We start from the raw sequence: 23,813 nt of genomic DNA, 5'->3' as shown, positions 1-23,813 counted from the left end.
AGGAAAATTGCTTCATCGTTAAAACTTTTTCCAGCTCATGGATTTCAAGAGCCTTCGCTCGTTTACTGGATGGAAGTCATCCAGAGTGTTTTTCAAGCACTACGCGAAGCAAGTGCAAGAATTAAAGCAATACGTGGTGGCGGCAGGTAGTGTACTAAAACCAGTTGCTTAGTGCTGCGAGGAACAGTGAATTATTTGGGACTATAATTCTATAGGGTGTACTGTACATGTTGGCACATTATAGTGCAACATGGTAAGTGAAATGTCATCAAAGTGACATTATGGACTGTTCCAGTGTATAAAGGTGAAGAAACATAGACTTAACACTAGTGCCGTGTGTTTTTACACAAGTGTAAATAGACAGACTTCTCAGAAAGATATTAGAAAATTTTTAAATTTTCAATTGAGTGGCATGAAATTTTGTTTTCAGATAAAACAAGTATTTCTGATTTGTTCTGTATGTTCTATGTTTGTAAATTCTATTCACTTGCATTTTTATATTATTATGAAATGTATGCTGAATTTTTATTTATTGCTTGACAATAAATGTCTAATTGTTTTGTGTGTCTTATTTCGCCCTAAACATATATAAATAAAGTTATGTGTGAGCATTACTTTTATTCCTAACAATACTGCATAATTACATAGAACAAAGGTTGTAACTTTGTTCCTAAACGTAAACAAACCTTTTCTGGCCAGGCTTACCTTGTTTCGATACAGATATAAACTTGTCTGTTGCAGTATACAGCTGGGCTGATATACCTTAGATGCTACGGTGGCTTATATGAACCTGTGTTCGTTTTATAAATACAAACTTTGGCTAAAGGCATACAGTGAGACCTGTACGCCCTTTTGGTTGCTAGGTTGGTCATATGAAATATGCAAACTTCGAGACTTTTTCCAGAGTCTAGTATGACTCTTCCATGTAGGGGGTAGGAAGCACTAACATAGTTCATGATTAGAAGCAATGACATATAACGGTAATGTCATAGGTCTCTAAGGTCTAAATGACCAAGGAAATATTGTCTTGAGGTTTAAGGCACAACTGGGAAATCCACGGATACATTAATGCTCTGGTAAACTTCCATCAGGACGACATGGCCTGAGCCCAAAAACCGGATTTTGAGCGAAGCGAAAAATCTATTTTTGGGTGAGATAGCCATGTCGTCCTGATGGACCCCTCTCCTTTCCATGAAAGGCCTTGGCAGGATCCCTCCCAATAATACTGTATCTATAAGTACCGGCTCAACGCTACAAGGAATAGAGATGGCGGCGATTATGGCGCCATCTGAGTACTCAAACAGTAACGGAGGAAGGGAACCTTATAACAGCTCCTCTTTTATTTTGCCACTTTTCCCCCTCGAAGCGTAAACGCTATGTGGGGAGCAGATTGCTATGTGGCGTGTCAAGAATACGTCCCCTGATATTATGCGATATCCTAAAAAGGAACTGTAAGGATATTCGCGCCAGGAGTTAGAATTCTGGAGACCTTAAGTTAAATTCTCTGGGAATATCACTGTAGTCAAATATACCCTAGGAAGCTACTTAAGGGAACCTTCCATCAGGACGACATGGCTATCTCACCCAAAAATAGATTTTTCGCTTCGCCAAAAATCTGTTTTTCCTTCCACCAAAAAATTATCAGACATACCGTTAGCCGTACCCCTAAACACAGATTAAGGTATAGAGAATGTGATAAGTATTGAGGGTCTTGGCGTAGTTGCAAATGAAAATGGAGCACTCTTTATAAGTTTTCGTTCAACAAACAATCTTGTTATTGGAGGTACTCTTTTCCAGCACAAGGACATCCAAATATACAAGAACTTCACCATGGCAATTACAAAAATCTAATAGATCACATAGCTATCAATAAAGAGAGAAGGAGGACTCTAAGAAGCTATTGATGTGCAGATCACCAGCTCCTCATTGCCACACTGAAATTAAAACTGAAAGCACCCAAGAGAAATGTAGACAGAATACCTAAGTTTGATACAATTAAGCTTCTAGAAGATGAGCACAGAGGAACATTTGCAATTGAACGTATGAATCGATTTGCAGTCTTAGAAACTTTAAGAGACAAAGAACAGATAATTAATGAAGAATGATGCGATATCAAGGACATACATCAGTCAGTTGGTAGTGAAGTTTTGGGACATGCAGCTACAAGGAAGAAACCATGGATATCAAATGATACTTGGTATACTGTAAAAAGAGGACAAAGGCAGACATTGTTTTTTCAAAGTTTTCGCGGCAGTAATGAAAATGACAAGGTAGAGTATGCGTAGTATTCCAGAATTGATAGCAAAGTCATAAAAAAAGCCAGAGATGACTGGAGAGAATATTTAGACAGGAAAGCAGATGAGGCTGACAAAGCTATGGTGTAAGAATAGCTCAAATAATTATTAATGAAATCTCTACTAGGGCAAAGAAAAAGAAGCATATACCCATCAAACAGAGAGATGGATCTATTATAACAGAAGATGAAGAAAGGCAACGTTGGATAGAACACTTTGGCGAGGTCAGGAATGAGATATGAAGGGTATAATTTGATTGATAAACCTGAAGCTGAGGAAAACCATGATGTGCCCATGAATAAATTCACTGTGTTTGAAGTCAAAACTGTCATCAAAAAACTAAAGAGATGGAAAGACCCTAGATACGATGGAATAACTGCCGAGATGATATTGGCTGAAAATAAAGTAACTCCCAGAATATGTTATTTTCATTAGTAAAATAAATTTTTGAATATACTTACCCGATAATCATGTAGCTGTCAACTCCGTTGCCCGACAGAAATCTAAGGAGGGATACGCCAGCTATCACAATACTAGAAGGGGGTGTACTAACAGCGCCACCTGTGGCCAGGTACTCAAGTACTTCTTGTTGACACCTCCTCAATTATTCCTCGATCCCACTGGTTCTTTATGGGGAGGAAGGGAGGGTCAATTAAATCATGATTATCGGGTAAGTATATTCAAAAATTTATTTTACTAATGAAAATAACATTTTTCAATATTAAACTTACCCGATAATCATGTAGCTGATTCGCACCCAGGGGGGTGGGTGAAAACCAGTGAACAAGATTAAAGGATAGCCAAGTATCCCCAAATTTCATATAACAGTTATCTCTAATAACAAATGAAATAATAAGTACCTGGTAAGGAAGTCGAATCGAACCGTTACTCTGCCTCTTTTTTAAGATCGTCTTCCTTACTGAGCGCAGCGTTCCTCTTGGAGGCTGAATCAACCCAAGGTGCTAAAGTATATAGGGTTGCAACCCCTACTAAAGGACCTCTACACAACCTTTAACCCAGGCGCTTCTCAAGAATGAATTGACCACCCGCCAAATCAAAAGGATGCGGAAGGCTTCTTAGCCTACCGTAACAACCATAAAAACAACAAAAGAATTCAAGAGAAAAGTTAAAAAGGTTATGGAATTAAGGGAATGTAGTGGCTGAGCCCTCACCTACTACTGCACTCGCTGCTACGAATGGTCCCAGGGTGTAGCAGTTCTCGTAAAGAGACTGGACATCTTTCAGATAAAATGATGCAAACACTGACTTGCTCCTCCAATAGGTTGCATCCATTACACTCTGCAGAGAACGGTTTTTATTAAAGGCCATCGAAGTAGCTACGGCTCTTACTTCGTGGGTCCTTACCTTCAGCAATGCAAGGTCTTCCTCCTTTAAGTGAGAATGTGCTTCTCTGATCAGAAGCCTTATATAATACGAAAGCCCATTCTTGGACATGGGTCTCGAGGGTTTCCTGATGGCACACCATAAGGCTTCTGACTGTCCTCGGAGAGGTTTAGACCTCTTGAGATAATATTTGAGAGCTCTGACAGGGCAAAGAACTCTCTCAAGTTCGTTACCTACCATGTTGGAAAGGCTAGGTATCTCGAACGATCTAGGCCAAGGACGTGAAGGAAGTTCGTTCTTTGCTAGGAATCCAAGCTGGAAAGAACATGTAGCAGACTCGGTCGTGAAACCAATGTTCTTGCTGAAGGCATGAACCTCACTGACTCTTTTAGCTGTTGCCAGGCAAACGAGAAAAAGAGTCTTGAGGGTAAGGTCCTTGAATGACGCTGACTGGAGAGGTTCGAACCTAGATGTCATAAGGAACCTTAAGACTACGTCTAAATTCCAGCCTGGAGTGGAAAGACGACGATCTTTAGACGTCTCAAAAGACTTAAGAATGTCTTGAAGGTCCTTGTTGGAAGACAGGTCCAAACCTCTATGGCGGAGAACTGAGGCCAACATACTCCTATATCCCTTAATCGTAGGAGCTGAAAGGGATCTCTCATTCCTAAGATGAAGCAGGAAGTCAGCTATTTGGGTCACAGAGGTATTGGTAGAGGATATTGAATTGGCTCTACACCAGCTTCGGAAGACCTCCCACTTAGACTGGTAGACCCTACGAGTGGAAACCCTTCTTGCTCTGGCAATAGCCCTGGCTGCCTCCTTCGAAAAGCCTCGAGCTCTAGCGAATCTTTCGACAGTCTGAAGGCAGTCAGTTGAAGAGCGTGGAGGTTTGGATGTAACCTGTCTACGTGAGGTTGACGTAGAAGGTCCACTCTTAGAGGTAGAGTCCTGGGGAAGTCTACTAGCCATTGTAGTACCTCTGTGAACCATTCTCTTGCAGGCCAAAGGGGAGCAACCAGCGTCAGCCGTGTCCCTTCGTGCGAGACGAATTTCTGCAGAACCTTGTTGATTATCTTGAACGGAGGGAATGCGTACAGGTCGAGATGGGACCAGTTCAGTAGAAAGGCATCCACATGAACTGCTGCAGGGTCTGGAACAGGAGAACAAAACAGAGGAAGTCTCTTGGTCATGGAGGTGGCAAACAGATCTATGGTAGGTTGACCCCACAAGGTCCAAAGTCTGTTGCACACACTCTTGTGGAGGGTCCATTCCGTGGGAATGACCTGATTCCTTCTGCTCAGACGATCTGCTGACACGTTCATATTGCCCTGGATGAACCTCGTGACTAGAGAGAGGTTTAGACTTCTTGACCAAATGAGGAGGTCCCTTGCGATCTCGTAAAGGCTCCTCGAATGGGTCCCCCCTTGCTTGGAGATGTAAGCCAAGGCTGTGGTGTTGTCCGAGTTCACCTCCACCACTTTGCCTAGCAGGAGGGACTTGAAGTTCAACAGGGCTAGATGAACTGCCAGCAGTTCCTTGCAGTTGATGTGGAGAGATCGTTGTTCCTCGTTCCACATTCCGGAGCATTCCTTTCCGTCCAAGGTTGCACCCCAGCCCGAGTCCGATGCATCTGAGAAGAGATGAAGATTGGGGGTCTGAATGGCCAAGGATAGACCCTCTCTGAGAAGAAGGTTGTGCTTCCACCACAGGAGAGTGGTCTTCATCTCTTGGTTGATAGGGATAGAGATTGCTTCCAGGGTAGAACTCTTGTCCCAATGAGCTGCAAGGTGGAATTGAAGAGGGCGGAGGTGGAGTCTGCCCAGCTCGACAAACAGGGCTAGGGACGAGAGAGTCCCTGTGAGACTCATCCACTGTCTCACTGAGCAACTGTTCCTCTTCAGCATGTTCATGATGCACTCTAGGGCTTGGCTTATCCTGGGGGCCGATGGAAAAGCCCGAAAACTCTGACTCTGAATTTCCATTCCCAGATACACGATGGATTGTGAGGGAATGAGTTGAGATTTTTCCAAATTGACTAATAGACCCAGGTCTCTGATAAGGTCTAAAGTCCAATGAAGATTCTCCAGACAACGACGACTCGAGGAGGCTCTCAACAGCCAGTCGTCTAGGTAGAGGGAGGCTCTGATGTTTGACAAGTGAAGGAATTTGGCTACATTCCTCATCAGAAGGGTAAAGACCATAGGAGCTGTGCTTAGGCCAAAACACAGGGCTTGGAATTGGTAGACGACCTTTCCGAAAACGAATCTTAGGAAAGGTTGGGAGTCTGGATGAATCGGAACGTGAAAATAAGCATCTTTCAAGTCCAATGAGACCATCCAGTCCTCCTGTCTGACCGCTGCTAAGACCGACTTGGTCGTCTCCATCGTGAACATCAGCTTGGTGACATACTCGTTGAGAGCGCTGACGTCCAGGACAGGTCTCCAACCTCCTGTCTTCTTGGCCACAAGAAAGAGGCGGTTGTAGAAGCCCGGGGATTGATGGTCCCGGACTACAACCACAGCCTTCTTCTGCACAAGAAGCGACACCTCCTGGTGCAAAGCTAGCCTCTTGTCCTCCTCTTTGTAGTTGGGAGAGAGGTTGATGGGCGAAGTGGTCAGAGGTGGTTGAAGGAAGAATGGAATCCTGTAACCGAACCTCAGCCAACTGACAGACTGTGCGTCTGCACCTCTCATCTCCCAAGCTCGCCAGAAGGTCTTGAGTCTGGCTCCTACTGTCGTCTGGAGAATCGGAGAGTCAGTGTTTTCCTTTGGATGGCTTGGATCCTTTCCTGGACTTGCCTCTGTAAGAGTCTGGACGGGAGCTTCCTCGGCTGGGGGCTCTGCCACGAAAGGGCGGTATGAATCTAGTCGCAGGAGTATCAGTCACTGGGGAGCGGTAAGTCTTAGGGGCTGAGGTGGAAGCCTTAGACTTACGAGCCGAAGAAGCTACAAGATCGTGCGTGTCTTTCTGAATCAAAGCAGCCGACAAATCTTTAATGAGCTCTTCGGGAAAAATAAACTTCGAAAGAGGAGCAAACAGAAGTTGTGAGCGTTGGCAAGGGGTAATGCTGGCGGAAAGGAAAGAACACAGCTGTTCTCTTTTCTTCAAAACCCCTGACACGAACAAGGACGCTAGCTCGCCCGATCCGTCTCTGATGGCCTTATCCATACAGGACATTAACAGCATGGCAGAATCTTTGTCCGTATGGGAGGTTTTCTTGCTGAGGGCCCCCAGGCACCAGTCGAGAAAATTAAACATTTCAAACGCTCTAAACACTCCTTTAAGCAAGTGATCCAAGTCCGAGAAGGTCCAACACACTTTTGAGCGTCTCATAGCAGATCTTCGAGGCGAGTCTACCAGACTTGAGAAGTCAGCCTGGGCAGAGGCAGGTATTCCCAAGCCTGGTGCTTCCCCTGTGGCATACCAAACGCTCGCTTTCGAAGTGAGCTTCGTTGGAGGGAACATGAAGGAAGTCTTGCCAAGAAGTTGCTTAGACTGCAGCCATTCCCCTAGGATCCTAAAAGCCCTCTTGGAGGATCTAGCTAGGACAAGCTTGGTATAGGAAGACTGAGCTTGTTGCACTCCCAGCGAAAACTCAGATGGTGGAGAGCGGGGTATAGCTGAGACAAAATGGTCTGGATAAACCTCCCTGAGAAGAGCCAAGACCTTGCGAAAATCAAGAGACTGTGGAGAGGGTCTGGAGTCGTCCAGGTCCGAAGAGGGATCAAGGTGTGCTTCCTCATCATCCGAAATCTCAACCCCAGAATGAGGCGACGGGATCGGATACGAATGCTGAACCGCAGAGTCAGAACGAGCAGGAACAACAACAGAGGTGGAAGGAGGAGGTGCAGCAAGTTCCTGTTCCTGTGGAATGAGTGGAGCGTGAATAGATCGAGGCTGTGCAGAACAAGGTAAAGTTCCCGCAAGCAGAGATGTCTGAGTAGCAGGATCAGGGTGCACGGGTAGAGCTCGGTGCAGCAGCTGAGCAGACTGACTCACAGGTGGAAGAGGTTCAACATCGTACGCCTGGCAGATGGAGCTGCGACTGGGTGCAGCGAGTGCAGGCGGGTGCAGCACAGGCTGAACCGGTGCAGGAGGTTGGTGCACCACCGGTGCAGGCGGGTGCAGCAAAGGCTGAACGGGTGCAGGAGGTTGGTGCACCACCGGTGCAGGCGGGTGCAGCACAGGCTGAACGGGTGCAGGAGGTTGGTGCACCACCGGTGCAGGCGGGTGCAGCACAGGCTGAACGGGTGCAGGAGGTTGGTGCACCACCGGTGCAGGCGGGTGCAGCACAGGCTGAACCGGTGCAGGAGATAGGTGCACCACAGGTGCAGGAGGTGCAGCACTCTCAGCACGACACTCACGCATCAGGTCCGAAAGCTGAGCTTGCATGGACTGAAGCATAGACCACTTGGGATCAGCAGAGACAGTAGCAGACTGAGGTAAAGCCATAACAGTGGTTGCACCACCGGTGCAGCTCTGTTGTACCTTACTCCTCTTGGGCGGAGTACAATCGCTAGAAGACTGAGGCGAGTCAGAGCTGAGCCAACGACTGCAACCTGGCTGAGCACTCGCGGGTTGGACTCTGCGTTTAAGAGGTCTAGAGACCTGAGACCAACGTTTCTTCCCCGAGAGAAGATCAGCGGACGAGCGGAAGACGGGCTCAATCGTCTGCAAGTGGGAGTGACGGTCTATGGTAGACACGCCCGCAACCACTGAGGATGATTCTGTGCGCCTAACAAGGCCTGCCGAACCCTTATGCCCTTCGACATTGCTTCTCCCCTGGGCTTGGGAGCTTGCAAGAGGTCCCGGACTGGGAGAACGACTGGCTCGCACAGAAAAATCCCCACGCACCACACTGGCACTAACACTAGTACAAGGCACTGCACCGACACTAGCACTCGTCACAGCACTGGCACTAACTTCACCCACTGCACTCTTGGCCTTCAACTCTTTCACTTCGGCCATCAGAGACTTATGGTCACTTACCACTGACTCTACCTTATCGCCTAAAGCCTGAATAGCACGTAAAACCACTGACATATCAGGCGGAGGGCACACAGTAGGATCGGGGGTAGCCACTACAGGGGTAGGATCAGGAAGAGGATCATGCGATGAGGAAAATAAAGAAGAGTGAGAAGAACTCCTCCTAGCTCTAATTCTCTCTAACTTAGAAGAATACTTTAAAAGTCGGACAAAATCCAATTCCGAAAGACCGGCGCATTCCTCACATCGATTTTCTAACTGACAGGGTCTGTCCCTACAGTCAGAACAAGCGGTGTGAGGATCTACCGAGACCTTCGGAATACGTCTATTGCAAGACCTACAACGTCTATGGGAGGGGGCTTGCGAAATGTCAGACATTTTGTTTTCAAGAGAAGTCAAAGGGAGATCCAAAAAACAAGCAAAAATTCGTTAACCGTTAAACTGAATTAAATAAAAGCTATCTAGCTAATATCAGAAGGTTTCCAGTAATGCGACAGCCGTAAATCAAAGAGAATACATCACCAAATAAGCGAGAATAAACTCGAAGACCATGAGCGTATCCCAGAACGTCTAGCCGGAGGCACGACAGAGGAATAATTGAGGAGGTGTCAACAAGAAGTACTTGAGTACCTGGCCACAGGTGGCGCTGTTAGTACACCCCCTTCTAGTATTGTGATAGCTGGCGTATCCCTCCTTAGATTTCTGTCGGGCAACGGAGTTGACAGCTACATGATTATCGGGTAAGTTTAATATTGAAAAACTTGCAATTATTTTGAAGAATGAGGCATGAAAAGGCAAATCCTGATGAATGGAAGCCAGGAGTGTTAGTGAAAATGGCAAAAAAACAGAGCTCTGACTAATTTCAATAAATACAAAGGCATCACACTTACGTCAGTTGTCATGAAAATACATGAAAATATATAGTATGGTCATTCTAAAGAGACAAGGGAGAAAGATTGATGAAAAGCTGGCTGATGAACAAGCAGGATTTCATAAAGGTAGAAGTTGTAGTGACCAAATATTAATTTTACGACATGTACAGCAATGTGTAGAATATAAAAATCCACTTTTGATGGCAGTTGTGGACAATGAAAAAGCCTTAGTAGTGCGCACCGGCCAATTTTGCGGAGTGTCCTAAGTTATTATCGAATTCCTCTTGAATACATAAATTTGATTAAGTCTGTTCATGAGCATAGCAAGTGCAAAGTTAATGTTAGTGGAGTCATATCAAATGAATTTCTAGTGAACAGTGGAGTACTCCAACAGTATGTTTTGTCACCTATGTTGTTTATCCTCCTCATGGATTTTGTAATGCGTAGAGCAGTTAGGGATGGCGGAGAAGGATTGGACTGGATTCGTAACAGGAAATTAGCTGACCTAGAGTATGCTGATGACGCTGTCCTTATTAGAACACCACAGGACTTGCAAAGCTTGCTCACCAGAATACATGAAATATCACATGAGGTTGGACTCAATATAAATAAAGGAAAGACAGAGATGATGAGAATGGAATATGTAATGGAAGATGAAATATCATTGGAAGGAGAAAGGACTAATGAGGTGGAATCATTTAAATATTTAGGAACTATGATCTTTAATACAGGATCTTTAGAATTTGAGTTTAATGAAAGATTGAAAAAGTAAATCAGCCAATGGCTAGGTCAAGTAAAATTTGGAAATCAAATTGCCTGAAATCATATATAAAAATCAAGCTATATATCATCTTAGTGAGATTGGTGTTACTGTATAGACATGAGTCATGGTATGACAATGAAACAATATCCAACAGATTTTATAGATTTGAGAACAAAGCCCTAAGATGAATATTGGGAGTTAAATGGCAGGACAGGATTATAAATGAAACTATAAGAGATTACTCGAGTGTCATATGTGGATGAGATCATGGTGAGTAGATGGATAGTTTGGGCATGCTCTTTACACTCCACAAGAGAGATCAATTCACCAAACTTTCAACTGGGCTTCAAAAGAGACTACAAGAGTTGGAAGACCCAGGCCTACAGGGCTAAGGGCTATGAAGCATGAAGTAGGAGATGATGAATGGAGAAGTATTGATTTAAAAGCTCAAGATAGAGATGACAAGCGAAATCTAACCAAGGCTCTTTGAGTCAAAAGGCATAGGAGGAGATGATAATGATGAATGTTGAACAGTTACATACTGTACAGTATTTGAAACTACAAGATTCACAAGTGTGTCTATAGAAGCTACAATACTAGCGTAGCTTTCGGATGTTTCTCAATGTAAGCTAGTTTACTTATTTTCGACAACTGTTGGGCAGTAAAATATGAAGAAAATCAATAGATTAAAATGTTATTTTCATTAGTAAAATAAATTTTTGAATATACTTACCCGATAATCATGTAGCTGTCAACTCTGTTGCCGACAGAAATCTACGGTCGGGATACGCCAGCGATCGCTATACAGGTGGGGGTGAACACCACAGCGCTATCTGTGGTCAGGTACTCCAGTACTTCTTGTCAACAACACCTCAATTTTTTCCTCGGTCCACTGGTTCTCTATGGGGAGGAAGGGTGGGTCAATTAAATCATGATTATCGGGTAAGTATATTCAAAAATTTATTTTACTAATGAAAATAACATTTTTCAATATTAATCTTACCCGATGATCATGTAGCTGATTCACACCCAGGGTGGTGGGTGGAGACCAGCATACATGCTAACAAAGAAGCTAAGTATCCCGTATTTTATTTTATTAGTTATTCAAAAATAACATAAAATAAATAAGTACCTGGTAAGGAAAACGACTTGAACCATTACTCTGCCTTTATTAAGTACGTCTTCCTTACTGAGCGTAGCGGTCCTCTTAGGATGCTGAACGACTCTTAGGTGCTGAAGTATAAAGGGCTGCAACCCATACTAAAGGACCTCATCACAACCTTTAACCTCGGCGCTTCTCAAGAAAGAATTGACCACCCGCCAAATCAACAAGGATGTGGAAGGCTTCTTAGCCGACCGTACAACCCATAAAAAGTATTCAAGAGAAAGGTTAAAAAGGTTATGGGATTATGGGAATGTAGTGGCTGAGCCCCCGCCTACTACTGCATTCGTTGCTACGAATGGTCCCAGGGTGTAGCAGTTCCCGTAAAGAGACTGGACATCTTTGAGATAGAATGATGCGAACACTGACTTGCTTCTCCAATAGGTTGCATCCATAACACTCTGCAGAGAACGGTTCTGTTTGAGGGCCACTGAAGTAGCCACAGCTCTCACTTCATGTGTCCTTACCTTCAGCAAAGCAAGGTCTTCTTCCTTCAGATGAGAATGTGCTTCCCTAATCAGGAGCCTGAATAGGTAAGAAACTGAGTTCTTAGACCTTGGAAGAGAAGGCTTCTTGATAGCACACCATAAGGCTACTGATTGTCCTCGTAAAGGTTATGACCTTTTTAGATAGTACCTAAGAGCTCTAACTGGGCAAAGTACTCTCTCCAGTTCGTCCCCCACCAAGTTGGACAGGTTTGGGATCTCGAACGACTTAGGCCAAGGACGTGAAGGAAGCTCGCTTTAGCAAAAAACCGAGCTGCAAGGAACATGTAGCCGTTTCAGATGTGAAAACTATGTTCCTGCTGAAGGCGTGGATCTCACTTACTCTTTTAGCTGTTGTCAAGCACACGAGGAAAAGAGTTTTTAATGTGAGGTCCTTAAAAGAGGCTGATTGGAGAGGTTCAAATCTCGATGACATAAGGAACCTTAGGACCACGTCTTGATTCCAGCCTGGAGTGGACAACCGACGTTCCTTTGAGGTCTCAAAAGACCTAAGGAGGTCCTGTAGATCTTTGTTGGTGGAAAGATCCAAGCCTCTGTGGCGGAAAACCGCTGCCAACATACTTCTGTAACCCTTAATCGTAGGAGCTGAAAGGGATCTTACGTTCCTTAGATGTAACAGGAAGTCAGCAATCTGGGTTACAGTGGTACTGGATGAGGAAACTGCATTGGCCTTGTACCAGCTTCGGAAGACTTCCCCTTAGACTGATAGACTCTGAGAGTGGATGTCCTCCTTGCTCTGGCAATCGCTCTGGCTGCCTCCTTCGAAAAGCCCCTAGCTCTTGAGAGTCTTTCGAAAGTCTGAAGGCAGTCAGACGAAGAGCGTGGAGGTTTGGATGTACCTTCTTTACGTGAGGTAGACGTAGAAGGTCCACTCCTAGAGGAAGAGTCCTGGGAATGTCGACCAGCCATTGCAGTACCTCTATGAACCATTCTCTCGCGGGCCAGAGCGGAGCCAACCAACGTCAGCCGTGTCCCTTTGCGAGAGGCGAACTTCTGAAGTACCCTGTTGGCAATCTTGAACGGCGGGAATGCATACAGGTCGAGATGAGACCAATCCAGCAGAAAAGCATCCACGTGAACTGCTGCTGGGTCTGGAATCGGAGAACAATACAACGGGAGTCTCTAGGTTATCGAGGTAGCGAACAGATCTATGGTTGGCTGACCCCACAGGGCCCAAAGTCTGCTGCAAACATTCTTGTGAGGGTCCACTCTGTGGGGATGACCTGACCCTTCCGGCTAAGGCGATCTGCCATGACATTCATATCGCCCTGAATGAACCTCGTTACCAGCGTGAGCTTCCGATCTTTTAACCAGATGAGGAGGTCCCTTGCGATCTAGAACAACTTCCACGAATGAGTCCCTCCCTGCTTGGAGATGTAAGCCAAGGCTGTGGTGTTGTCAGAGTCCACCTCCACCACCTTGTTAAGCTGGAGGGACTTGAAGTTTATCAAGGCCAGATGAACCGCCAACAGCTCCTTGCAATAGATGTGAAGTGTCCTTAGCTCCTGATTCCATGTTCCCGAGCATTCCTGTCCGTCCAAAGTCGCACCCCAGCCCGTGTCTGAAGCGTCAGAGAAGAGACGGCGGTCGGGTTTCTGAACAGCCAAAGGTAGACTTCCTTGAGAAGAAAGCTGTTCTTTCACCACGTGAGAGTAGACCTCCTCTCTTCGGAAACAGGAACTGAGATCGTCTCTAGCGTCATGTCCTTTATCCAGTGAGCCGCTAGATGATACTGAAGGGGGCGGAGGTGGCGTCCCCCTAACTCGATGAACAGGGCCAGCGATGAAAGTGTCCCTGTTAGACTCATCCACTACCTGACTGAGCATCGGTTCCTTCTCAGCATGCTCTGGATGCAATCTAGGGCTTAATAGATCCTTGGGGCCGACGGAAAAGCCCGAAAAGCTCGACTCTGAAGATCCATACCCAGGTAGACAATGGTCTGGGATGGGACGAGCTGGGACTCCTCAAAATTGACCAGGAGGCCCAGTTCCTAGGTCAGATCCATAGTCCATCTGAGAATCTCCAGACAGCGACGACTTGTGGGAGCTCTTAAAAGCTAGTCGTCTGACGGAGCCGGACACAAGATCATGGTACTGCTGCACAGTCTGTGAACTGTCAACCATGGGGAAGCGAGGAAGTACCGCGACAACCCGAAGCTGTCTAGACTGTCTGGGTCGTACAGACAACTCCTTATCGGGTTGCTGAGGTTGCCGCACTGCGTCACAACAAGTCACTTCTGCTGGTTGTTGAACGTCTTCCCAGTGACACACTGACTCCGTAAACAAAAAATCCTCTAACAAGGACTAAGCTTGGACTACATGTCTTGCAACAAAGCTCAAGGTCTATGGGAGCAGGTGTGGTAACAGACGGGGTTAGCGACTGAAGTGGAACCATTACCCTCCCTGGAAGCATGTTATGCTTAAATAAAAGTCCATAGGAGGCTAAGCAGCTAAAGGCTCCTCTCCAAATGACAGAGTCCTCAAGGGAATATCAGAAGGAGGGAGAATAGCACTTTCTCATCTACAGGAACCATATCCGAGAAAAGCTAAGTTCTCTCAGTGAGGGTTTCACTGGTGCAAAAGCAGAAGACTAGAAGGCAACGTTATGAAACTGCTTGACAGTCTAGTGAGTTGGCAACAACCAAAGATGTGTGACTGAGGAGCATGCGGTAAGGTATGCAGAGCATGCTGTATGCAGAGCATGCTGTATGTAGAGCATGCTGTAAGGTAAGCAGAGCATGTTGCATGGCGTGCGGCTTATGCTGCATGGGATGAGGCTCATGCTGCATGGGATGAGGCTCATGCTGCATGGTATGAGGCTCATGCTGCATGGGATGAGGCTCATGCTGCATGGGATGAGGCTCATGCTGCAAGGGATGAGGCTCATGCCGCATGCGTTGAGGAGGATGCCGCATAGTATGAGGCTCCTGCCTCATGGGTTGAGGCGGTTGCCGCATAGCAAGAGGCTCCTGCCTCATGGTTTGAGGAGGATGCCGCATAGCATGAGGCTCCTCATAGCATGAGACTCCTGCCTCATGGGTTGAGGAGGATGCCGCATAGTATGAGGCTCCTGCCTCATGGGTTGAGGAGGATGCCGCATAGCATGAGGCTCCTGCCTCATGGTTTGAGGAGGATGCCGCATAGCATGAGGCTCCTGTGAGGTTCCTGCCTCAAGAGTTGCGTCTGCCTCAAGGGTTGAGGAGGTAGCTGCGCAGAGAGAGGCTCATGCTGTGAAGAATGCGGTTGCTGCATGCGTTGAGGCGGCTGCCTCATAGCATGAGGTTCCTGCCTCAAGAGTTGCGTATGCCTCAAGAGTTGAGGCTCTTGCCTCAAGAGTTGAGGTTCTTGCCTCAAGAGTTGAGGTTCTTGCCTCAAGAGTTGAGGTTCTTGCCTCAAGAGTTGAGGTTCTTGCCTCAAGAGTTGAGGCTCTTGCCTCAAGAGTTGAGGTTCTTGCCTCAAGAGTTGAGGCTCTTGCCTCAAGAGTTGAGGTTCTTGCCTCCAGAGTTGAGGTGGTTGCCGCAAGAGTTGAGGTTCTTGCCTCAAGAGTTGAGGTGCTTGCCTCGAGAGTTGAGGTTCTCGCCTCAAGAGTTGAGGTTCTTGCCTCAAGAGTTGAGGTGGCTGCCGCAAGAGTTGAGGTTGCTGCCTCAAGGATGGTGGATGCAAAGCATAAGGCTCCTGCCTCAAGTGTTGAGGAGGTTGCCGCATAGCAAGAGGCTCCTGCCTCAAGGAAAGTGGAGGTTGCTGCACAGCGCTGGTATCTGGCAACTCCCAAAACGGCAGCTCACGCATGGAGGCAGGTTGAGGAACCTCAACATCATACGTCTGGCAGGATGGACTGCGCAGAGGTGGAGGAGCGCTCGCAGGAGGAGGTGTGCTAACCTTCTCTGCCTGAAACTCCTGCATCAACACCGCAAGCTGAGACTGCATTGTCTGCAGCATAGACCACTAGAGTTTAAGAAAGACAACAACAAACGGAGCTACTGTCCGTTGAGACTGAGGGTCTAAAACAGCTGGTGCGGCAACAGACAGAGTTACTGCCTGTTGCGATACCACCTTGCCTCTCTGGGAGGTGTGCAGTTGTCGTACTGCAGCAAGTCCGAACTGACCCAGTGCTAATGGCACCACCTAGGAGTTGGACTTGCGCGGAAGGGACCGACTTGCACTTAAAAGCTGCAAGATTTGGTCCATGGTTTCTGCGAGAAACCTCTTCCGCAGACGAGGAATAAAAGGGCTCTCTCGTCTTTGTGTGGGTGGGGTGATCACGTCGGCAACGTGTGTAGATACACCCGAAACCACGGAGGGAAACGTCTGTTCGTCGATCAAGGCCTGCTGAACCCATAAGTCCTTCGACATTACTTCTCCCCTGGGCTTGGGAGCTTGTAAGAGGTCCCAGACTAGGCGAACAACTGGCACGAACAGACGAACCCTCGAACGCAACACTGTAACACTTTGCGCTTATCACTTTATCACTTTTGATTTTCTGTTTGCACTTATTTCACTGAACTCGAAACTTTAAGTGGTTTGTACCTGAAACACGCAATTCTATCCTTCATTAAAAGTTAGTAATTGCGAAAACAGTATTACAATGTAACAGAAAAACATAATGAAAGATAAATAATTCAGTGGCTGGAAAAGAGACTAAACACTAGATCAAATAAACTACGTTTAAAATCTCTCACCGCATAAAGCTTGAGAACAAGAATAAAACTCTAGAAACGTTTACCTTCTTCCCCTAAAGAGACTAGGGAGAAGAGCAAAAACGATAACAACGTTACCCGCTTGAACGAAACGTTTATCCTCCTCTCTCTCCCTCCGTCTCTATCTCTCTCTCTCTCTCTCTCTCTTGACTTAGAACCTGAGAGAAGAGCCCAATTATATATATCGTTAAAACATATTATTGTTAAAGGAAAAAAACTGAAAGATTTCCCAAATAAAAAGTTCCTTTATTAGAATTAAAACCATTTAAGCTAAGAAAGAATGAACAAAACGCTAGAATCGGTTTACTCTTACTGCAACGTGACACCGTGAATGCTCTCTCTCTATCGTAACGATAGAGCGCAAGTTGAACGTTCTGAACGTCAACAACTGCAGACACAAAACAAAACGTTAGTTCAACTTTGAAAACAGTATGAGACTATCAAAGAAATTCTTTCAAAAACATTAAAATAGCATAATATGTTAACAGGTAAAAACGAAATGACGGGCTCAATGTAAATTAACTTCGGTTCCAAGAAAAGACCGCCTACTATTAGGAAAGGTCGAATATAAACAAATATAAAAATTAATTTTAATAAGTTTATAATAAAAGGAAGTTAATCGAAGAGGCCTATAAAAGGCGAAGAGATATAAAATAAATCTATAACTTTTGTTAAGCAAAATTAAGAAAGAGAGTCTATACTCTCTTCGACACCAACACTTCCGTCTAAGGGAAGGGTCGGCCATTTAAAAGTGAAAGAGAGTTCATACTCTCTTCGTCACCATAAATAATCAAATTAATTCCAAAAGCTAGCTAAGCTAATGATAAAACTTCCTGAATAGCGAAAGCTAAACTCTAGAGCAAATACATCACCAAATCGTGAGCAATAACTCCAGAATCAACAGCGTATCCATGTAGGTCTAGCCGGAGGCACGACAGAGGAAAAATTGAGGTGGTGTTGACAAGAAGTACTGGAGTACCTGACCACAGATGGCGCTGTGGTGTTCACCCCCACCTGTATAGCGATCGCTGGCGTATCCCGACCGTAGATTTCTGTCGGCAACAGAGTTGACAGCTACATGATTATCGGGTAAGATTAATATTGAAAATAGAGTAATTTAATCAATATCTAAATGCAGGAATCTCTAGTTACATTCATAGCCTAATTAGCTGGTGATAGCAAGATCAGCTGATGGAAAACAGTGGAAGGTTGAGAGTTGCGGACGAGTTGTGAGATGTTTAACCTGAATGACATTGAATTAGAAAATTTTCCAGCTTCCAAACACATTCTTGGAATGCACCTAGTTTTGTATTGTGGTGGGTTACTGTAGTTCTAATTTCTCACTGATGACATATTCCTGTACATATGCTGAACAAAAGCTTTCAACCAATTGATATATCAACCAACTGATATAAAGTAGAAAAATTAGATAAACTTCTTATAACAGGACTGACTGTCTCAATTCTATGCTACCATCACATCACTAGCCAGTTCTCTATTTAACGTAGATGATACCTTCCATCCCAAAAGAATAATGGTAATTCCTTGATATCATGTGAATAAGGATGTGAAATTGTATCAGATGTCCCCATCTTACAGAATTCCCATGCCAGCTACATTTTCCATCCTAGAAAAAACTTGCCACACATACTTATTCATACATACATACATACATACATACATACACCCTTACATATACCAAGCCACTTCCCCCAATTTTGGGGGGTAGCCGACATCAAACAAATGAAACAGAAAAGGGGACGTCTCCTCTCTATGTTCCTCCCAGCCTGACAAGGGACTCAACCGAGTTCGGCTGGTACTGCTAGGGTGGCACAGCCCACCCTCCCACATTATCCACCACAGATGAAGCTTCATAATGCTGAATCCCCTAATGCTGCTACCTCCGCGGTCATCCAAGGCACCAGAGGAAGCATCAGGGCCTACCGGAACTACGTCACAATCGCTCGCCATTCATTCCTATTTCTAGCACGCTCTCCTGCCTCTCTCACATCTATCCTCCTATCACCCAGAGCTTCCTTCACTCCATCCATCCACCCAAACCTTGGCCTTCCTCTTGTACTTCTCCCATCAACTCTTGCATTAATCAACTTATTCATAATACCTATATATAATCAATAATCAGTCAGCCAAACATTTGAAGACAGTAAACAGAGATGGTGACCTAACCCCAACTTCACGTAAAGCGAGGGAAGTGATAAGGTCATACCATAGGATCCAAAAGGAGCATAGTTAGCAAGACTGCCCTTTTCTGGTTGACAAATTCAGACTAATGGAATGTTCTGGGCAGGAGCATAGGCACTTATGTGATTAATGATTTTGTAATGGGGTTGAGATTTTGAATAAAACTTCATAACATAAAATGACAAATTCGAAGATAATTTGTATTTTTCCTAACCATACAAACCTTAGCTATTTACACATTTTTGCCCGCCAGCCCTGTCCCCCAAGACAAGTCCTACTTCTAAGTGAAAGTGAGCATTCATCTGTGTGTGAGGGGGGGAGGGGTAGCTAGCTACCACTCCCCTACCCCCCCGCTAACTAGCGCGGGGGTAATACACCCTCGTTAAATTCTAATGGCTCGCCATTTCAGCTGCGCTAAAAGGTAAACCCAATGTAAATAGCGTGGTTTGTATTTCGGTTACGGAACAAACACAATTTCACAGCAGTTAAATAAATTGCATAGTTACGGTGCAACAATACCATAAAATAATATAACAACTTACGAGTAAATTGGTGACGTAAGCGTCTTCGTCTTCGTGTACAGTCACATTCCTCGTCTGGCTACTGTTCTGTCCCATTTGCTGAGGCTGGGATACATGACAATGAACAACACAATTGTCAAACAATCCATACTGAGCTAAAGTTGAAGTGTCTTGGCTAAGTAACTGCCCATTAAATATGAGTCGAATGCGACGGTTGGCATCCATTTCTATAGAAAAGTGTTGCCTGCAACAGAGTACATAATCAATAAAAACGAAATTGTAAATGATCAAACATTTATTTCTTGCATGCATAATTTGTTAAGTAAATTTGCCTTTTACAAAAGCTTAACACCAAGATGGCATTTTCCTACTATCTAAATATATGTGGCAGCGTAACAGCATTGTTCCTCTAATTAGGACATCTCCGATAATGCTATGATTCCAATAGTAACTAGGGCTAAGCAGGCTGCTCCTAATGACTCATTCTCTTGTAAGATAGATAAATATAAAACCTCAAGCCGTCTGGAATGGAATTTTTGTGATATTTTGCATCGAAGACTAATTTGAATTTATGTATCTTGGCCATACAGCCAAGGGCTAGGGCCTGTAAGACCATTCAGCCACATTCAGATTGGTCACAGTTGCATAAAGATGAGCCCATTGTTCCTTCAAAATCAAAAAAATTTTCAAACTAATTTGTATTTTCCCCAACACAAACCCTCGTCCTTTAACAGGAGACTAATCCTTAAGAGGAAGTTTCTAAAATCCTGAGATGAGAGTACACTCGGGCCTGAAGAGGTGCAAGTGTGTCAACTTTAATCCACCTACTATCAACCGGATAAAATAGTCAGGTGATAAGCTTTGTTTCTGTCAGGAGACAGATAGTCATGGAGGAATCTATTTCCTCACTAAGATATGTCTGAAAGGGGTTTATAATTTGAAAGTTATGGGTTTAAATTTCTGTCCATCCCTTTGCCTACACACACACACACACACTGAATAGTCTGGCATATTCTTTATATATTCCCCCTGTCTTCATACACCTGACAACACAGAGATTACCAGACAATTCTTCTTAACCCAAGGGGTTACTGCACTATAATTGTTCAGTGGCCACATTCCTCTTGTTAAGGGTAGAAAAGACTCTTTAGCTATGGTAAGCAGCTCTTCTATGAGATGGACACTCCAAAATCAAACCATTGTTCTTCAGTCTTGGGTAGTGCCACAACCTCTGTACTATGGTCTTCCACTGTCTTAGGTTACAGTTATCTTACTTGAAGGTACACTCACGCACACCATTCTATCTTATTTCTCTTCCTCTTGTTTTGTTAAAGTTTTATTAGTTTATATAGATATTTATTTTAATGTTGTTACTCTTCTTAAAATATTTTACTTTTCCTTGTTTCCTTTCCTCACTGGGATATTTACCCAGTTGGAGCCCCTAAGCTTGTAGCATCCTGCTTTTCCAACAAGGGGTGTAGCTTAGCAAGTAATAATAATAATAATAAAGAGAGGGGGCTTCTACAAAGATTGGAAGATCTTGAATAGACAAAGGGTCAGGAAAATAAAGTTGTGACCTTAATGAGTAACAAAGCAGTCTTTGTAATATAGCTTCTCATAAAGCAGGCACACCAATACCAAATTTATTCGTGATCTCGCACGACTGAATATGGACGAGAGGTAGGAGAGATCTTATCCCGAATCCCTTTCACTTGTCATGGGGAGATAAAACTTGGTATAACCAGATGACAAACTATGTGGTAAATACAATTGAAAGGAGGCTGAATGAGCAGAGGGATTTCTCTGACTTCGAGGATGACACTGAACGTGAAGAATCCCTTTCAGACTTCTCATTCCTCCTCATACCATACCGCTCCCACTGGTAGGAGGGCCACTCCCGACACTCGTCGCCTGTGTGCAAGAGGGCTCTCTGCGCAAACGGCAAAGTCAGTGAGGATCCGTCTCCATGGCCAACATAAACGTGCCATTCTCCCGCACGTCATGCAAACCTCAAGGCACACACACCTGCAAAAGAAAAAGCAACATATCATTATTAAAGTTTTCAAGCAGTTCCTGGTGCATGGAAGAGAATATCCACTCTCAGCCAAGGCTGAAATCAAAGTGGGGTTGTAGTGAATGATTGGCGGCGTGCTTTCCAACTACCAAATACAGTAGTAACAACAGATAAGGTTGTTGACACCTCACTAAAAGTTTTTACAACCGTGTTCCAGCTTGCACTATTATCTTCTCCTATGTAAAGAACGGTTGTTTGTATTTGTGTCGGAACAAGTACTTAAAAGCAATATCTTTCAATGGTAATGGTATTTATACACTGTATCTTCCTAATCTGGTAGTTGAATCAGTAGAACTTCAAAAGTTCAAAGTTGCAGCAAATGTTTTTATGTTGAACAGGCTGACATAAGTCTTTTTATAGTTTATATATGACGTATCTGTTTTGACGTTGCTACTGTTTTTAGTATGATTTATTATTGATTTGTTCTCATCATTTATTTATTTCCTTATTTCCTTTCCTCACTGGCCTATTTATCCCTATTGGAGCCACTTGGGCTTATAGCATCTTGCTTTTTAGTATGACTTATTGTTGATTTGTTCTCATCATTTATTTATTTCCTTATTTCCTTTTTCTCACTGGGCTATTTTTCCCTATTGGAACCCTTGGGCTTATAGCATCTTGCTTTTCCAACTAATTTAGGGTAGTAGCTTGGCTAGTAATAATAATATTTTTCCCTATTGGAGCCCTTGGGCTTATAGCATCTTGCTTTTCCAACTAATTTAGGGTTATAGCTTGGCTAGTAATAATAATAATATACCAGAGGTTTGGTGGAAGAGGATGCCTTTGATAGATGGCACTGGAGAAGTCCTGGCAGGCAACCAACCCCATAATGTAGGGATAATGGCGGGAAAGAAGAAGACCCCTTTAAAATGTAGCTCTTTTGTAAGCGTGCCACGTTGAAATTCATAAAAAAAAAAAAAAAAAAAACTCTGGTCATAAATGCAAATACATAAAAAAAAAATCAGACCATAGAGTATAAAAAAGGGATTTTGACGAAGGAAAAATCTATTTCTGGGGAGAGACCTGTGGCGGCCGGTGAAAAGAGTCCTTCTTATATATCTTTTCTGATAAAACCTTCCAATTATACCAGAGAAAGATAAAAGCATGGAATGCTGAGGTTACAACTCTCGCGCGAGCACCTTTTGGGTGTCGTGTATAAAGTAAAGGCGCGTGAAATCCACTATTCACAGGTTGTCTTCCATTTAGTTAATTCCTTCGTCAAAGGGATGGGCCGATACAAAGGCCCTAGCCAACCCCCAGCGCCACACCACCCACGCCACGACGCGAGCGCCATCTGAACAACATCCTTCTTTTTGGAATCTTAAGTGTTGAATTTTTTTGTGATGCTCTCGGTCTTTTTTATCAATCGTCCTTTCGTGGATACCAAAGGGGGAGTTTCAGAGGTAGAGGACAGTCCCGCCAACGCGGCGGGGCTAGAGCAAGGGGTTCCCGTGGAGGGAGGGGCCCTAAGTTCACTCCCTCCCAATGATGTGATGCCGGTAGGAGGGAGACTTTATCACTTCCGGGACCATTGGACCTTTAGTCCATGGGCTCACAGCATAATATCAAGGGGCTTGGGTTGGAAATGGTCACAGGGATCCCCTCCTCCACCGGTGACCTTCTTCCAGAGACCCACTCCCATCCTGGAAGAGTACACCGCGGAGTTACTCAAGAAGAGAGCAATCAAGCGGGTTCGATCCCTGAAATTCCAAGGCCGCCTGTTTACAGTCCCGAAGAAAGACTCGTCGGCGTTGAGGGTAGTTCTGGACTTGTCGAAGCTCAACTCTTACATCATTTGCGACAAGTTCCGTATGCTGACTATCTCTCAGGTACGGACCTTACTTCCCCGTGGGGCCGTCACCACCTCTATCGATCTTACCGACGCCTATTATCATGTCCCAGTAGCTCGAAACTTCTCTCCTTACCTAGGCTTCCGTCTCGGCAAGAGAGCCTTTGCATTCAAAGTCATGCCCTTCGGTCTCAGCATTGCCCCCAGGGTATTCACGAAACTGGGGGAGACGGTGCTCGAGCAACTCAGACACCAAGGGATACAAATCGTCGCCTATCTGGACGATTGGCTCATTTGGGCCCAGTCGCACCAGGAATGCAACAGAGCTACGTCGAAGGTACTCCATTTTCTCGCCAAACTGGGCTTCCAAGTCAACCTCCGGAAGTCCCGCCTACAACCATCAAGGCACTTCAAATGGTTAGGCATCCGTTGGGACCTCTCAAAGCACAAGCTCTCCCTTCCTCCCAAGAAGGTAAGGGAGATAGCTTCCAAGGTCAGGAACTTTCTCAAACACAAACAGGTGTCCAGAAGAGCTTTAGAACGAATCCTCGGCCTTCTCCAGTTTGCCTCACTGACCGATCTCCTATTAAAAGCCAAACTC

General features: G+C 44.8%; 1 protein-coding gene across 1 annotated transcript in view; it reads right to left on the bottom strand.

Annotated features, from left to right (window-relative positions):
- The window catches only part of LOC137624136 (transmembrane and ubiquitin-like domain-containing protein 1), a 52,627-nt gene that overhangs the window by 14,692 nt on the left and 14,122 nt on the right, over nt 1-23,813 (bottom strand). The window contains exon 3 of the mRNA XM_068354712.1: nt 19,371-19,593. Within this exon, the coding sequence (XP_068210813.1) occupies nt 19,371-19,593 (223 nt within the window). The remainder of the gene's footprint in view (nt 1-19,370; nt 19,594-23,813) is intronic.

This window comes from Palaemon carinicauda, chromosome 2, assembly GCF_036898095.1.
Source record: "Palaemon carinicauda isolate YSFRI2023 chromosome 2, ASM3689809v2, whole genome shotgun sequence".
Lineage (NCBI taxonomy): Eukaryota > Metazoa > Arthropoda > Malacostraca > Decapoda > Palaemonidae > Palaemon > Palaemon carinicauda.
Note: the sequence above shows the minus strand (reverse complement) of the source record. Positions and strands in the feature narration are given on the sequence as shown.